This window comes from Alosa pseudoharengus, unplaced genomic scaffold, assembly GCF_046254945.1.
Source record: "Alosa pseudoharengus isolate Yale_2024_CS ecotype anadromous, Long Island Sound unplaced genomic scaffold, YU_APseudo_1.1 YU_APseudo_1.1_scf_14, whole genome shotgun sequence".
NCBI lineage: Eukaryota > Metazoa > Chordata > Actinopteri > Clupeiformes > Clupeidae > Alosa > Alosa pseudoharengus.
In genome coordinates this window covers 39,962,812-39,981,538 of record NW_027468609.1, presented here as the reverse complement: position 1 = coordinate 39,981,538, position 18,727 = coordinate 39,962,812, and the positions used below count along the sequence as shown (strand labels likewise).

Here is an 18,727-nt window from a genome sequence, read left to right as displayed (position 1 = left end):
ACAGAATTATGGCCCTGTCTACAATGACAAACGGACTTAAATTTATAAGCAAAAATGAGGCGTTAATCACAGGTTATCTTTGGCTGACATGTTCAGAACTGCACAAAATTTGACGTGTAGGATCATTATGATACCCTCTGAATGCCTGCCAAGTTTTGTTAAATGCCGTTCCTGGAGGACATACAATAAATGAATTCATGTGTAGCCAACATTTACTGACTGTACACCCATTGGCCTGGGTTGCTGGCAGGGGGAAATTAAGATATTGAAATGTATTTCCCGCACTAGGAAATTGGTATCATTTTATGGTTATGGTTATGGATTTGGCAGACGCCTTTGTCCAAAGCGACACACAAATACAAAACAACAAATTGAACAGGGAACAGATTATGTTCAAATATAATAAGGAGAATAGTAATAATAAACAACAATATCAATTCAATCAATAGCCTAATAAAATAAGCAATGAAAATGAGGGGAAAAGCAATAATAAAACAACAATGCCCATTCAATCAATAATATAAAAACAATGACATGGTAAGACTACATTAAGGAGTGTATCAATAAAATATTTGAATTAATATATAATAAAGAATTTTGCCTCTATTGGCACTGCAAAACAGGAGGTGAGCTCATATTTCCGGAACGCTTTGATGTACTAAAGCCAAACTTGATACAGGGACTTAATACTTGATTGTGAGGACGCACAAGGACATTGACGTAATTTGGCCTCTAGATGCGCTGTAAAAGTAAATGAGCTGATATCTCAGTCATTCTTTATCCAATTGCCATGAAAGTTGCTGCAAGTGCTTGATCATGCCATGGCAACGTCATTCCTGCTAGTGTACTGCTAGGCCCCCACATTGCTGCTTGCAGCTATATTTTTAACTATTGTATTGTTTTATATTTGTAAGTCGCTTTGGACAAAAGTGTCTGCTAAATTGGAGACAAGAATGAACTTGGAACAGGTAAAGCACAACAACAGCAAAAAGACAACCACAAACACATTGTACAAAGTGTCAATTTAATATGCAAGTGGAGAGGGACTAAACTAGGCAGAATGTCAAGTCACGTTGGAAAGGATAAAAAAAAAAGTATGAAAGAAAGTGGATTATAGCTGAATATATTGTTCATGCACAACAAATCATTACTATTTACTGGAATCACCATGAGCTTTTACAGGGGTAGATTATTATGGTGGAGGTGTTTGACAAATCATCCATCAAGCTTCACAGAATCCAGAATGGTCTGTGCTTCTTTGAACTCCTCTGTTTCTGCAAGATCCACTTCATTTTCCTATAGAAGACAGTGAATATGTTCACAAAACACTGAGGCCATATCCCTAAGCTAAACTTAGAATACTGGGTTATCGAGGTTAGCAGGCTATAATGTTACAGCTGCTTGTCAATATCGACTAATCATGCAGGGCAAGTATAACTATAGGCTATTATTCTTTTTATTGACTCTGAAACGGAATGTTCGATCAATCCCAATGGAAAAGTCTCTTCCATGATTGAAAAGGGCTTGTCCCAAGGAGAAAAAATGAGGGCTGTCAAAATTAACACATTAATTGTAGCGATTCATTTTGAAATACAAAACGCATAAAAAAAATATTAACGCAATTAACGCATTTTGTTTACCATACGTCCTTTGTGGGGTGCTGACTTCCAATTACGGAAGCTGCGAAACCTGCAGCCCCTAGTCTGAGAGTTAGCTGAAGATGGAGAGGAACATTGAGGGGCTTGTAGGCGGAAAGTTTCAGTTTAAAAGTTGCCTGATAGAAACTATTGCACAGTGATCAGTGCCACCGCGCTCATCACCACGTGGTGCACCAAGCAGGGGCGGTTTCTCATATGGGCTGGGGGGCGAACGCATCGCAGAGGGGACAGCGTGCATCTGCCATGGACCTCGCAGTTGCAAAATGCAAGGGACATGAATCTGCACGAACATTAACAGACAGCTGCTTCCGTTGACCGATTAAAATCTAGTTAACGTGCTGTCAACTAAAGCAGACATCCGTGTATCGGACATGGCTATTCAATTTACGTCACAGGCTGTAGATCAGGGGTGTCCAAAGTACGGGCCGCGGGCCAAATGCGGCCCACCCGCACTTTACTCCGGCCCGCCAAGCATTTAATCCGGTCTGCCGAGCATTTCATTAGGTTATCATAGGCCACTCGTTAAGATTGTCTTGGTAGTGTATAGTAAGTGTACGTGCTGTATGATAAGCTACTCAATTAGGATACTTTGTTTCCAATATCACCAGGCTTCAACCAGAGACAGCTGAAACAGGGAGAGACAGAAAGGTAGAGCTGTTGGAAAGGAGGAAGACCACAACATGCTATGGGAGAGCAGTGCTGGACAGCAAAGACGGATATGTAGATTCAGGAAAACAGGTCTCATTTCAATCAAGGCATTAGCAAGCATAGAGGCAGGCACACATCATACTACAAAGTGTGTACAAGGCCAAATGTGCAGGCTTGGAATTTCACCATTTTAGGGGCAAGGTCACTTGGCCATCAGTTGGGCATATTTGGTGGGGGCACCAAGGCCAAAGTTAACTTTACAGTAGGCCAGGGCTCTTCAATTGGAGGTAATTTGTACTGGCCCTTTAAAAAACATGTAATCTCTAGCAAGCGCATGAGCTGTTCTCCACTCTTGCATCTCTCGCTCGCTTTAGTCCTGCAGCCACAGCACCAGCCCATTGAACAAGTTAGGCTACAATTCATTACATTTGTACATAAGCTGAACGTAAGTGCCATAGTTTAGTTTCAACCTAAATCGGCACTACGTTGGAGTTTATGAACTATTTAACAGGTTGCACCACACACATAGTTTTGTCAACAATATCGCAAAAAAACACGGGCACATTTTTTGCAAAACTTGGTGGAAAAGTTGGAGCAGATCCAACTCAAGGGGAATTTCAAAGTATTTCTATATAGTAGCCTGGCTATTGCCGATGTCCTTCATTTCGTCTTACAACATAAACAAATGCAATAATAGTTTAGTTAAGTCGGAAATGAGCCTGTCTAAAGGCCTCTTGGAAATCATGTGGCATGTTACATTAAATGCACACTCAATTGCGATTCGAAGCCTAACAAAGTTAAATTGCATATTTGTAAATGTGGCGACGACAAAACGTTTTGTGGTTTAAATGAATCGTAGGCTATAATAACCAAAGAAAGTAAAGGAGATGATTTGCACCCCCATTCACCAAATAAAGGCTGTGGTTTGTGTTCCTACAATATGTTGGCACAAAACGTAATTTCTGTCAGAAACCAAGTAGGCCTAGGCTAAACGTTTTCATTGTCATCATGAACTATGACGATGCTTATGTTCAGTAGGCTATGTTTTTCATTTATTCAAGCAGTGACATTTGGTTTAATGCATGGGGTAACGTGAGGTGTGTCAGAAAAAAGATGGGCTTGTCCCTCTCAAAACATGTTAAAATAGTGTGATTAACAACCAGAAAAGAAAAAAGAATCACGGGGGAGACACCCCCGGACCCCCGTGTTATTATTATTAGGCTATTATGACTGGCCTGCCCCCACTGCTAGGTCACGGTCATCTCATTTCAATGGTGGGAACGTCAAATGTAACAAGTATAGGCCTATAAGTCAGAAGAGCTACATATGCGACTGATTACACATTTAATTCACCTGAACAGTTTTTGAATCCTGTTTGTACTAACTGGAAATCTTGGACCTAGCAGTTACTGTGCAAAGCACAGATTCTATTAGTGTTATCTGTTATCACATATTTCATTCCATATTAGCCACCAACAACCGACTAATGATGTTGTTATGCATGTTGCTGTTGTACTTCATTGTATATAGAGCTGTTAATGTGATTACTCATATTTCAAGCCATATTTCTCCGGCCCCTCAGTTATGATGCTTTTCATGAACTGGCCCCCATTACAAACTAATTGAATAGCCCTGCAGTAGGCTATAAAAATGATCAAAGTTGTATTTAGCCTATTCACAGCAGTAGACCTGCATCACTGTTCTTAACTGTATATATATATATACATACATACATACATACACACATACATATATATACACACACACACATACATACATACATATATATATATATATATATATATATATATATATATATATATATATATATATATATATATATATATATATATATATGTGTGTGTGTGTGTGTGTGTGTGTGTGTATATATATTTATCAGTAGTATGTTAACAACCCTGTGCGTCTGGACTCACAAGTAACTGAAGAAGATCAGCATGTGCTGTGACAAGTCGTCGGTGGCAGTCTGGAATCATCATGCGAGACTCCTGCAGCACTTCAATCTTAGAAATTGTTAGCGCAGAAGACAAGCACACATGATCACAGTCAAAAAAAGCACCAGTACCATGAAGAACATAATTTATAATGTGGTAGCATAAACACGTTATATACCAAGAAAACTGAGGACAGTTATGGTCTCTGAGGAAAATTAAGTTCAGGAAATGCATTAATGCAACCCTATGAATATGACAGAATAGTGTAGTTTACGAGTCTTTGGATTGTCTTTACCAATTATGACTTATTTGTTGAGTACAATACAAAATATAATAGATATGGTAATTTAATAAATTATTCATCGCATTAACAGGCCACGGATGCCCCCAAAAGGACATGTCATTTTGGTCATATCACACAACCATATCTTCAGTTCCAGTCAAAGATGGCTTAAAAAGACTTAAAGAAAGCAAATTACAGATTGAACACGATTCAACCAAATAAAAGTAAAGATATAATGATATACAGTATAAAGAGGCTGCTGTAGATAAATTATATTTAGTAGAAAATATCTAACCTGTTTCTTAATCAAATATTCATCTCTGGCTTCTGCTTTCAAATGCTCAATCTTCTCCTCCTGTTGTTTGGCTTCCTTTATATACAGGACTTCTTCTTTGGCAAGTCTATAAAAAAAGGCAATCCATTAACTTTTCCATACTTTTACAATAACATTAAAGAAGAACTCTGGCCATATGACCTAAAGTGTGTTGAAACATGATACCGAGTGTGAACGTATGTCTCATAGCTCATCTTTGTCCCCTGCACTCAGAAATATGGCGCTAGTTAGCCGATGCTACCAACAGTTTTCAATGGGGCTGCCTCGGGCATCGGCCTAGCCATGCAAATAAATCACTGTTTTACACCATTTACGAGGCTCAAAGTAGCTCCATGCTTCATTGGTAGACTTCCGAGGGCCTTGACATTTAAAACGAGACATTGCGAACTTTGAAAAAGCACTGGTAGTTTATTTACAAGACTATTTATACAGACAGTACCTTCAGGAAGTTTACCGTTCGCCGCCATCTTGAATTTAGTCACGATAAGTCGAGCGACGAGTACGAATGAACAGGTATGATAAGGGATCAGATTCCAAAAATCACCGCTTTCAGACATACGTGTAAGACCGGAGGTTCTGCCGATGTTAAACGGTGGGGCCGTATATCTGAACGACATAACCGGTCATATGGAAGTCCGAATTCACCCGGTGTTTATACTACTCCCCCCCCAGTATTTCCTCCGGACATTATGTAAATGTGCTGTGTCTGAACGAGAAGTAGAACATGCGGTTAAAATCACACCTAGTGAGAGGGCGTGTTGGTGACGTTTCTTTCGTGCGTCCATGTGGTTAGATCTGACTTAAATGCCAGTGTTATGATGGAGTGGCATAGTGCCAGAAAATCTCCGACCTGGAAAGATGCAGACATCACGGAGCTGTCCATGAGGGCATACCACATTTTGATAGAACACATGAAGGGAATGGCACGTTGTAGCCTACAACTGCATGGCAAGGCCAAACGAATTCAAAAGACTGAATCATCATAAGCAGAAGGCGCTGAAAAGGCAGTAGCCTACAGCGACGTCGTTGACGACAATAACAGGAGTATTTAATAAATTGTTAGCCAACACGGTTTTCTGTTCATTGATAGCCTTAGGCAGAATTAGGCTACAGAAAAGAATACAGGATTTTTTTTCTCTCCCGGCAGTAAAGACAGTAGATTCGTGTTTAAAATCTAAATGAAAACTAAAGGTAGGCTATAGGCTATGCATATGACCATCCAGAGGAGGCTGGTGATCTGTCAAGAATGATGAAGATCGTAAGATACAGATGGTTTTATTGTTGCTGTCATTATTACCACAAACACGAATTGACAACGAAACCATGGCGATCGTGGGTTATATCTTGCCTGCTTATTAGGCCATGCACAGCCCGGTCAGAACTCTGTGTAGCATGCATAGCCTACTGGCAGTTTTCATAGACCATCACGAACTAGTTCGCACTTTGGATATATCGTTGGATTGTGAAAAGCCCAATTTCTAATAACTACAGTACAACAGATGAGGTAGGATGCATCTTTTGCAATTAGAATTTCGTGTTGGTGAGACCTGTTGCCTATCAGTAGACATGTCATCTCGAGTTCCACGACAGCTAGTGCCACCGAAATATGACACTGAAATCCTTTCACTATTGGAGTGGCTCAGATAGAAACAGCTGTAACGTGGTTAGGACACTTTTGCTGTGGAGTGGAGACGCCATAAGTTAGGTGTGGTTTTGACAATCAGAAAAGCAATATACTGAAATAGTTTAATGATGTAAAGTCAAGTGGTCTGGTGTGTGTGCGCGCAGTTTTTATTGAGGAGTCGGAGTGGCAAGGGCATTATAAAACTTCTCGCTCTTAGGCCTACTCATACACCGCGCTGAAATGGCGTAGCTGTCTAAATTCAAATCATATCATGCTAGGGGAGAAATAAACCATGAAAAAACTTCACTGTTATGTTAGTATTTAGTTTGTTGCTTAAAAACGTTGTATGATGGCCTTGACGTCTTGAGTTAGCCTACTGAATTGGCTGGTAGCCTACCATAAAGTGTGTGCATGCTCTCTCTCTCCAACGCAAACCAGATTCTGGTACATAACGTTGAAAACAGATAAATGTGTTTATTCGAAGCACACATACAAATACTGTATGTGCGCACTTACGTGACTATCCTACTTCAAGTATTAGCCTACGCACAATAGATTTCTCTTCTTTAGCCTATAATGCATAGGCTACACTTTTTAAACAAAAAGCAGCTGTGACAGGCAGCGGCCGCATATATTCTGCGTCATATCTCGCAGCTTGTGACCTCTACAAGCCCCCACCCCTCACTCGACAACCACACGGAGATTCTGTAATGTGCGTGTATGTCGTTCACACATACGTCCGTATAAGGTCAGTATTAGGTCTGCAGGTTAGCATCATATCTGAATCATCCGAATGGTAGGACCTCCGTTTGACAAACCTCCGCATGTACTCCGGAGGTTATATCTGAAAGCGCTTTATAATTCAGTGGAAATGCATGGATTCCAGTTGCTTCCAATAGTGGTATTCCTTCCATTCCGAGACACGCCGCTCCGTCTGGCATCATGTTTTTGTTTGTTTTTATGTAATGTTCGTAATTTTATGTAATGTTGTTTATTTTTGTATTTTTTTGTCTAGTTAAATGTATCCTCTCTTTATTTGCGTTATTTTTTGGTAGTTTTTGTGTTATTCTTACGTAAGTCTGCTGATGCTGTGACTTTAAGTCAACTTAATGTTAAAGTAAATTGGGCTGAGGACCTAGCCATGGCTAATCGTTAATGTTGGCTTTTGTCCTGGGCCTCTGGTGTACTCCATCCGTGAACGGCGCTGCGCTTTGGAAAGGGATTTCTCATGACGGTTGTGGTGGACCTCTGTGAGATGTGCCGCTGCCGCGACCACTGGACTGACCTGCGAGCTGCCATGCTCTGCTGCCTGGAGTCTGGATTGAGTAACGTTAACGTTAGAAGCAAGTTTGAAGAACTCTGATGACAGCGATCTCACTGAACAACAAATGGTCGCTGTCTACTTCAGACTGTTCATTGCTTCCAGTGCTCTCCAGACTGCCAGGATAACGTTAAATCCTCCGGGTTGGACACAGCTGTGCGCCTTCATCATTGCCCTTGGACTATTCAGCCGGTTAACTAGATGCAACCAACTGGACTAAATTTCTTTTTAAAATGTCTTATTAATTATTTATTTTATTATTTGTTTTTGTTTGTTTGTTTGTTTGTTGTCCGTATGTTTCACGTTGTATGTGTCACGGGTACGCTGGCGATTACGCCACTTTTTTGTTATTTGTTTGTTTGTGTCGTGTGTGAAGCACTTTTGTTGCACTTCATGTTTGTCTGTAAGCACTTTGTTCTCAATGCTTGAAAAGTGCTAAATAAATAAATATTATTATTATTATTATTATTATTATTATTATTTCTGTTCATTTTCGCATATTCCAACATAAGGAAGCAGAATAAGAAACCTGTCATCTACACCCATGACTGCAGAGCCAGCTACAGTCACACCCAGGCTTGGAATTTCACCATTTTAGGGGCAAGGCCACTTGGCCTTCAGTTGGGCATATTTGGTGGGGGGCACAAAGGCCACATGTCAGGGCACCAAGGCCACATGTCAGGGCACCAAGGCCAAAGTTAACTATACAGTAGTATGCTATAAAAATGATCAAAGTTGTATTCACTGCAGTAGACCTGCATCACTGTATGAAACATTACAAAAACATGACATATTACATATAACTGTAAATCATCTGATCATCTATTTCAGATATCTATGCTATATTTAACATTTATTTTATATTTGGCCTGTTATGAAATCATGTATTGAACAATTTAAGCACAGCTCAGCTTTAAGAAACTCAAATAGCCTAGATGCATGCTTAGCATTTTGTGATCATTAAGGCTACTTTCACAAACTATTATAGTCAGCTGTCCTCTGATTTACCGATATCTAGGCGACATTTGTAATATTTATTTTGTATTTGGCCCGTTATGAAATAATGTGGAACAATTTAAACACAGTGTAAAACTTAAATCCCAAATATGGAGACATCCATGTATGTTGAAATTTACTGCAAATTCAAAACGGGATTAGTCTGGAACGGCTAACTGTACAGGGGACTGCTTTACACCTTTCTGTTCGGTAAGGTCTGCTGTTAATTCTGATATATGGTTTGTCATATGTTAAACGAAGGGTTCGTAAAGGATTCCACCGAGATGAATGGGAGATGGACGCAAAACCTTCAGTAGAATTTATGATTAAATTGAATGATATTATTTACTTTTCTCGCGAACCGTTCACCACAGCAATTAGCGGCTAACATCGTTTAAAAGCTGAGAAAAAGCTCTTTTATGTGATACTTGTGATGTCTGTGTGATGAGTAGGCTACTTCGCGAGTAGTTCAACTGCGAAGAATGGGTTAATTTGGACGCACTTTCTTTCTTGCGCTGTCACTTTCTCCACTGCGTAATTTGCGCTGTGAATGCTAAGATTATTTTGACAGGCCATAGGCTAAATATATATCGCTATTAGTAGGACGCAAAGCAGAATATTTAAAGAAGGGGGCACCAAGGCCACCGTGGCCTGTAAACCTCTGATTTTCAAAGGGGCGTCACGGCCAACGCAAGGGGCTACGACGGCCATGGCAGATGACACAGCGGTGGTGGGCCTGGTCAGCAACAACAATCAACAGGCCTATCTGAACCAGGTGGATGAGGTAGCACAGTAGTGCCAGTCCAACAACCTCACTTTGAATGTCAGCAGAATGTGGTGGACTACAGGAAACAACAGAGCAGAGATTACACTCCACTAAAGATCAGTGGGCTGCCAGTGGAGAGTCACAAGCTTCAAATACCTGGGAGTACACCTCACTGACGATCTAACATGGACTGTTAACACCCAGCACACACTGAGGAAATCAAGGCAAAGACTGTACTTCCTACGTCAACTGAGGAAGTTCAAAGTATCAACACCCATCTTCAAGGCCTTTTACTCCTGTGAAGTGTCCTGACAAGTAGCATCATCAGGCCATCCTTAAAAATATTTTCGTTTGCCGTAACCCGACCGACCCTGTCAATTTAGGACCGACCCAAATATAATTTTTTTTTTCCCTTTTAGTCCAACCGACTTGTCAGTTGTAAACTTGTAAACTAATACAGATGCAATAAAATAATATGAATTATATTTTAGTAAGTATTGTGAATATAAATTGGCTACATACAAAGGTAGGCTGTTCTTTCTTTTATATCATCTATGATTATGTTTACACCATTGGTTTATGCAAACGTTCGCTTTGTTTCATTCACTGTCTATGGTTCGCGCTTGTCTGTAATGATGTCTGCGTGCGGCTGCAGTAGGCCTAAAGAAATGTTTGCGGTCACCGTTCAAAGTCATAGGCTACGGGTTCGTGCACGGGTGATGCGGGTAATGCATCTAAAAATGCATCAAGTATAAGTATATATACTCTTTTGATCCCGTGAGGGAAATTTGGTCTCTGCATTTATCCCAATCCATGAATTAGTGAAACACACTCAGCACACAGTGAACACACAGTGAAGCACACACTAATCCTGGCTCAGAGAGCTGCCTGCAACAACAGCGGCGCTCGGGGAGCAGTGAGGGGTTAGGTGCCTACTGGTCGGGGTTCGAACCGGCAACCCTCCGGTAAGTCCGAAGCGCTTACCAGTAGGCCACGGCTGCCCCATTAAAACATCTCGACACCACTTTAACTTGGCACGAGGTTAAAGGCTACTTGCCGTAGCCTGTCTTTTCTCCTCACACACACACGCAGTTTTTAAGCTGCAGCTGTGTGCCATACAGCAACAAATAATAGTAGGCTAATGTTAAGTTGATTTGCTAGCTTGCACCTCTACTGTTGGGTTTAATGACATTTCTTGGCAAACTTTTACATCTTGAGAGTAAATCGGATATGACGTAGTATGGTGATAGAGCGCGTGCTGACTGCCCGTCTGGCTGTAGTTGGTCCCTCGTGCCGTGTGCACGTCTCTCTGTGAGATCTTGTTGAGTAGGGAGTAGCGGTCGATGAGGCGTCTATGTATATTAGGCGTGTTCGACTTGAGGCAGATCTGTGCAGATCTGACTTCATGTGATGCATTGGGTTGAACACAATGCATACTGGGATGGATGCAATGCTTACTGGTTAGAAATTCTGTCCGACTTCTGTCAGCCGGGGAGGGACTTACCACCGTGACACCATGTCACATGACCTTAAAATATTGCGGGAGTCTTAGCCCGCAGTCTTAGCCCGCAGTTGCCTTCCACGAGCTGCACGAGCTGAAACACGCCCTCATGACGTCAGTTCAAAGACGCGATAGGGCCATTTGGGAGGAATCTCCTCATGACAATTTTGACGGGTGTCTCATGCTGCTTCCTTATGTTGGAATATGCGAAAATAAACAGAAATCGAAGGGATACCTTCTTATACGTGATTTCTGCAACAATGGTAGGCTAGCCTACTGAAAACGTTTGGATATTCTGTTATTTTCTGCTGTTGGTTAAATAGATAGACACACATAGGGAAAACACTTGATTGAATTTATGTGCTACAAAGCAGGCTTGTTAACTGTATGACAACAGTGGTTTATTTAAACTACAAGCGCTTTCAGATATAACCTCCGGATGATTCAGATATGATGCTAACCTGCGGACCTAATACTGACCTTATACCGACGTATGTGTGAACGACATACACGCACATTACAGAATCTCCGTGTGGTTGTCGAGTGAGGGGTGGGGGCTTGTAGAGTTCACAAGATGCGAGATATGACGCAGAATATATGCGGCCGCTGCCTGTCACAGCTGCTTTTTGTTTACAACGTGTAGCCTATGCATTATGTAGGCTAAAGAAGACAAATCTATTGTGCGTAGGCTAATACTTGAAGTAGGCTAGTCAAGTAAGCAAACAGTATTTGTATGTGTGCTTCGAATAAACACATTTATCTGTTTTCAACGTTATGTACCAGAATTACTTGGCTATAGAACCCCACATCTGGTTTGCGTTGGAGAGAGAGCATGCACAAACTTTATGGTAGGCTACCAGCCAATTCAGTAGGCTAACTCAAAACTGCAAGGCCATCATACAACGTTTTTAAGCAATAAACAAAATACTAACATAACAGTGAAGTTGTTCGTTTTTTCATGGTTTATTTTTTCCAAAAGCATCCTCTCCCCATGTGTCTATTGCTTTTACGTAAGGAGCTTGTAACAAAGTTGGCTTTTCTTCGTTTTCATTTTCTCTAGGCATATATGCTCAACAAATATCAGCGAGCTCTCAATGAACAGAAAACCGTGTTGGCTAACAATTTATTAAATACTCCTGTTATTGTCGTCAACGACGTCGCTGTAGGCTACTGCCTTTTCAGCGCCTTCTGCTTATGGTGATTCAGTCTTTTGAATTCGTTTGGCCTTGCCATGCAGTTGTAGGCTACAACGTATCTTGCCGTTCCCTTCATGTGTTCTATCAAAATGTATGCCCTCATGGACAGTAGCTCCGTGATGTCTGCATCTTTCCAGGTCTGAGATTTTCTGGACAGCATTATGCCACTCCATCATAACACTGGTATTTAAGTCAGATCTAACCACATGGACGCACGAAAGAAACGTCACCAAGACGCCCTCTCACTAGGTGTGAATCTTAACCGCATGTTCTACGCTTCATTCAGACACAGCACATTTACATAATGTCCGGAGGAAATACTAGGGGGGGGGGGGGAGTAGTATAAACGCCGGGTGAATTCGGACTTCCACATGACCGGTTATGTAGTTCAGATATACGGCCCGACCGTTTAACATCGGCAGAACCTCCGGTCTTACACGTATGTCTGAAATCGCTTTACATCATAAGAATTTATTTCGTCAGTCATCATGCTCATTTTAATGAGTAAGAATGAAAGTTCTGCTGTATTTATTGCCAACAAAATTCCGCGATATCTCCCGCGAGTCACGTCAGGCAGACTGTAGCCTGTCTGTCCGGGATGAGCTGCCCTCTGTTGTAGCTCCTGCCAGCTAGCCTCTGATGATCACGTTGACGTAGAAAGCCAGACAAAGTCAGACCAGAGAATGTTTGCAAACTTCCCCCAGTTTCACCTCAGTTATTCCCACATGAGATGACATTTTTTAACTGGGAATTTATTTTCCCCATGCACATGAACACACCATAGGTTTCCTTTATGTCTAGTAGCCTATGCTGATTGCTGTGTGCATGGGATTGACCTATGTGCAGGGTAGAAATTTGACTGAAATTGCATTAAATCAGGTTGTTGTAATTTTTTGCCCAGAAATTCGAATGTTGCAGTCTAAAGAGAGGGCAGAGAAAATACAAACCGCTGAGTATTATATTTTTTGAGTTACTTATTTGTTCTAAAAAGCCTTTCAAATGCCATTTGATGTCATTCATTAGCAGAAAACATTGCCGAAACCACAATCAAATCTTTGATTTCTCAACGACAACCAGGTGAAAGAGACACATTTAGCCGTCTAGCTCCATAGACCCCCATTGTTTTTGCACTTCTTCGTGATCGCCCCTAGCGGAACTGCAACAGATTGCAGGTACAATGCAGCTAATAGGGAGTGATCCGGCTCTCCGTAAACGGGCTCTGGTCAGACTCAGTCGATCTCAAACAAGCCTATGTCTATGCGCCTATTATGTAGGCCTACCAGAGCCCGTTTACGGAGAGCCGGATCACTCCCTATTAACTCCATTGTACCTGCAATCTGCTGCAGTTTCGCTAGGGGCGATCACGAATAAGTGCAAAAACAATGGGGGTCTATGGAGCTAGACGGCTAAATGTGTCTCTTTCACCTGGTTGTCGTTGACAAATCGAAGATTGGATTGTGGTTTCTGCAAGATCAATATGGATTATAGGTCAAAAGTTGAATGAACGAGTACTTACGTCCTTTCGATTTCTTACAGGTTGGGTCGTTGTTGCTCACAACTCACTAGCTTGCTGCTAATGAATGACGTCATTGACGCATATGAAAGGCTTTTTAGAACAAATAAGTGACTCAAAAAATATAATACTCAGCGGTGTATATTTTCTCTGCCCCCTCTTTCGCATGCAACATTCCAATTTCTGGCCAAAAAATTATATCCCGAGAAAAGTGGATTTGAGGGGTACAGCTCCATAGACCTCCATTCATTCTGCACTTATTCGTGAGCGCCCTCATGTGGAACCAGAACAGGAACTGCAACCAGTTCAGAAACCGGAAGTTTCCCGAGAGTGGCGGTTCTCCCCTTATTAGACGTTAGGCTTGTTCGCCTTGACTGAGTCTGACTTTCTACGTAAACGTGATCTTCAGAGGCTAGCCGGGAGGAGCTACAACAGAGGGCAGCTCATCCCGGACAGAAAGGCTACAGTCTGCCTGACGTGACTCGCGGGAGACATCGCGGAATGTTGTTTGCAATAAACACAGAAGAACTTTCATTCTTACTCATTAAAATGAGCATGATGACTGACGAAATAAATTCTTATGATGTAGTTTAAATAAACCACTGTTGTCATACAGTTAACAGGCCTGCATTGTAGCACATAAATTCAATATCAAGTGTTTCCCCTATATGTGTGTCTATCTATTTAGCCAACAGCAGAAAAAAACAGAATATCCAAACGTTTTCAGTAGGCTAGCCTACCATTGTTGCAGAAATCACGTATAAGAAGGTATCCCTTCGATTTCTGTTTATTTTTGCATATTCCAACATAAGGAAGCAGCATGAGCCTCCCGTCATAATCGTCATGAGGACATTTCTCCCAAATGGTCCTATCACGTCTTTGAACTGAAGTCATGAGGGCGTGTTTCAGCTCGTGCAGCTCGTGGAAGGCAACTGCAAGATCTGTCTGCAGGCTAAGACTCCCGCGATATTTTAAGGCCATGTGACATGGTGTCACGGTGGTAAGTCCCTCCCCGGCTGACAGAAGTCGGACAGAATTTCTAACCAGCAAGCATTGCGTCCATCCCAGTATGCATTGTGTTCAACCCAGCATGCATCACATCAAGTCAGATCTGCCCAAGGGGGCAGGCGAATTCCCGGAAGTAGAAGAATCGACGTAGGCTGGAGGGACCACCTCTCTGCTAACTCCCATAGAAGTACATTCATTCTATGATTTTTTTGAAATACCATAACTTCATATAACATATATCCTGTGCCGACATTGTAGCTTCTGTGTTATCTACATAAACACTACAAAGGCAAAACAGACTCCACTACCTCGTCCGTAACGTTAGCTTGTTCGGTTGGAGGGAAGCTAGCTTTGACGTAATCTCTCTTTCGCGCCGTAGGGAGATAACCGTATTGTTTGGATAAGAAGCTCAGTCCACCTTACTGTCTATGACGGTAACTCATAAACAAAACCTAGCATACACGACCGTATGTTAAGGTAAAGCATTACACAGAGGCAACCTAATAATACTAAAAAAGTAAACCTATTTTTTTTTTTAAAAACGGCACTAATCATTTCAGAGGTTTTAGATGGATTGACCTTAGGTCGGAAAAGTGGAAAGAAGATTAGCTTCAAGGCTATAACTTTTTTGTTTTGTTTTAGCATGACTGTTTTTGAAGATGATCATGTGTGGTAGCTTCAACATTAACACGACTTGGTGAGGATGATATTAATAATAATACATAAATAAATGTTTAACTTTGATGATTTTGAAGGCGAAGGAAGTGTGAGAAGAATTTCTGTGTATCTATCATATGAGTTACAAGATTCAGTTCGATGGCTAACGTCACGAAGTTAAGTGTGAGTCTGCGCAGTACTGGGGGGACCAACTGAAAAATCGTTCTATTTGACTCAGTGCCCTCCCATTGAAAACGACGGAGTCTGTTCGTCCATTTCTTTTACTGTCTATACACGGGTTTCCCGTTTACCAACAAAACTAGATGCGCGTGCAGCCGTGAGGCAGAAGACGCTTGGTGGCCGTCCACAAAGTTATAAACTTAACCTAAATAGTCGGCTGCTGTAAGCTACAATTGGATTTTTTTGTATACCCCTGTTGTCTCAATGATAATAACATCTCATTTCAGACTATATTTCAAAGTTTGACGTTCATTTGGATTATTAATATAACATCGTATTTTGCCATTTTTGGCGAAGACATGCATTCCGTTAGGGATAATGAACATATTTAACATTCTCTAGCCATCGTGATTTCGAATTGGTGCAGTTTTCAGCACAAAAACTAATTTTATTCTTTTGCTCTTTTGCATTGCTCTATGCTGTTCTGTGGTTCTTTCTGCCTCTTGGTTGCGCACGCATGTTTTCGTGACATTCCATAGAAATCCATGTATGGATCTGCCGCAAGTCGAACTCGCCTATTCTCTGCATAGACAGTAAAAGAAATGGACGAACAGACTCCGTCGTTCTCAATGGGAGGGTACTGAGTCATTTTTCAGTTGGTCCCCCCAGTACTGCGCAGACTCGCACTTAACTTCGTGACGTTAGCCATCGAACTGAATCTTGTAACTCATATGATAGATAGGCTACACAGAAATTCTTCTCACACTTCCTTCGCCTTCAAAGTCATCAAAGTTAAACATTTATTTATGTATTATTATTAATATCATCCTCACAAGTGATATCAAGTCGTGTTAATGTTGAAACTACCACACATGATCATCTTCAAAAACAGTCATGGTAAAACAAAACAAAAAAGTTATAGCCTTGAGGCTAATCTTCTTTCCATTTTTCTGACCTATGTCAATCCATCGAAAACCTCTGAAATGATTAACGTTAGACTACCTAACGGTAAAACTACCGTTTTTTCCATTAGATTTACTTGCCTCTATGTTTTACCTTAACATAGGCTACAATGCTATTGTAGGCTACATAGCTTTGTTCACGAGTTTCCGTGCTGGCTGGACTACGCTTCTTATCTAAACAATACGGTTATCTCCCTTCAGTGCGTTAGCTTCCCTTCAACCGGACATGCTAAACATTCTTCTTACGGGAACCTAACGTTACGTACGAGGTAGTAGAGTCTTGTTTTGCCTTTTATTGTTTATGTAGATAACACAGAAGCTAAAATATCGGCACATGATATATGTTGTTATGAAGTTATGGGAGTTCTAAAAAATCCTAAATGGATGGGCGTTCTATGGGGTTAGCAGAGAGTTGATAACCACCGCTACATCGATGCTTCTACTTCCGGGAATTCGCCTGCCCCCTTGATTTTCTGGGCCTACCTCATAGATATATACACTAGATGTCGCCTTCTGCTTCTCAGCATGCGTCAACACCGCCGCCATCATGGTACAGGGATCTGAAGCGCTAAACTAGTTCTCCTGTATTGTCAGCGTTACCTATTTAGCGACGTTTGGCCATCCCCAGCGATAGAAAACCTTTTTAGCGATTAGCGACAAATTTGGGAACTTCTCACAATGATGGCAGATCGGCTTCTTTGTTGTTGAAACGTAAGAAAATCACCTTTCTCATGGCTTTGTCATTTATGAATTCAGCTACATCTCGTTTGCCCATGGCACTGACCCATGCATATAAAAGTAACGACTGGCGTAGCCTATGTAGTAGCAGAGGTAAATGTTCTACAGATATACAGCAACTTCTGGTGAGATTACAACTTACATGAGTAAACGAGACGAGGGGTATGTGGCCTCAACCAGAGCCTGTCTACGAAGAGCCTGTTTACTTTCATTGTATCGAACCTGGTTGCAGTTTACTCATTGTTCCTCTAGGGGCCGCCGCTAGCTAGTGCAGAATGAATGGGAGTCTATTGGGCTAGACGGGTAAAATGTATCTTTATTATCGTCTTAAGCTTAGTTTTCTCTAGACTCAACCATAAATACATGCCTGTCAGTTGGAACAACCCAAAAAACTAGATAATTGCTTGAGATTTTGACGATTTATGGTGACTTTATTTTCGCTAGATCTTTGCCCAGATTGACGCTAATGCATTATAGAGGAGTGGATCACTGAAGCAAGATGGCGTCTCGATTGACGCATTCGTTCCAATGAACAGCAGTAGTCAAGGCGACATCTAGTGTATATATCTATGGGCCTACCTACTTCGGGGATCTTACTTCCTGTATCACGCATTTTTACGCGTTTGACGTCACTTCCTGGACTCGTCTCTAAACTTAACTTAACTCCTACTATCATGTTAATATGAATATGGTCTAGAAAGATAGATAGTAAATTACAGTGTTCCAGCAGCCATAAACAGAGCACACACATGGACTTCACCCTGACTGCTAACGGCTAATAATACAGGTCATCATCGTCGAGGCTTGGCGAAACAAATGCAGAGACGGTGACGTTACTTTGGTCTAGAAGCGACCAAACGTTTTGTTTTAGGCTTAAAACAATGTTTGGTAAGATTATATAGGTTGTTTGGTAACATTATAGCCCATCATATTAGCCTATCTGCTACTCTTCCCATTAGAATCCATACAGAAATACTGCGTGTTGACAGCATGCGCCCATTTTACCACTGACTACCCTAACCTCCACTTAATTTTTGTAAACCATACATTTAAGTAACATTTCCATTTACGATTAACACAAGGGAGACAAACACGTTAACGTTGTGATAACGTTAGCCTACCCTGGCCTTATTGCAGCTTCACAGGACGAAAATATCGAACCAGATATCGAATGTTAACATTATCGTATAACATCAGCCTGCAATATAACAAATCAGGTCCTTACCGCTTTACGACTCCTGTCTTTATTTTAATTTGTCGTATTCTTGGATCTGCCATAGTGAATATTTTCACTTAATAATAAGATTTAAATGGTAGACACCAAAATTAACGCTTGCATACACCACCGATGTCAAGCTCAACTAACTAACCAAAGCTGCGTGGAGCCAGC

The 18,727-nt window shown here is 41.3% G+C and overlaps 1 protein-coding gene across 1 annotated transcript; it reads right to left on the bottom strand.

The window, feature by feature from the left end:
- Nucleotides 1–1,005: 1,005 nt before the first annotated feature.
- tbca (tubulin cofactor a) lies at nucleotides 1,006–18,727 on the bottom strand. Its single transcript, XM_076284917.1, has 4 exons — nucleotides 18,563–18,727; nucleotides 4,837–4,942; nucleotides 4,241–4,327; nucleotides 1,006–1,296 (listed from the first exon to the last, which is right to left on the bottom strand). The coding sequence occupies exons 1-4, from the start codon at nucleotides 18,613–18,615 to the stop codon at nucleotides 1,216–1,218; spliced, it is 327 nt and encodes a 108-aa protein (XP_076141032.1). The 5' UTR covers nucleotides 18,616–18,727; the 3' UTR covers nucleotides 1,006–1,215.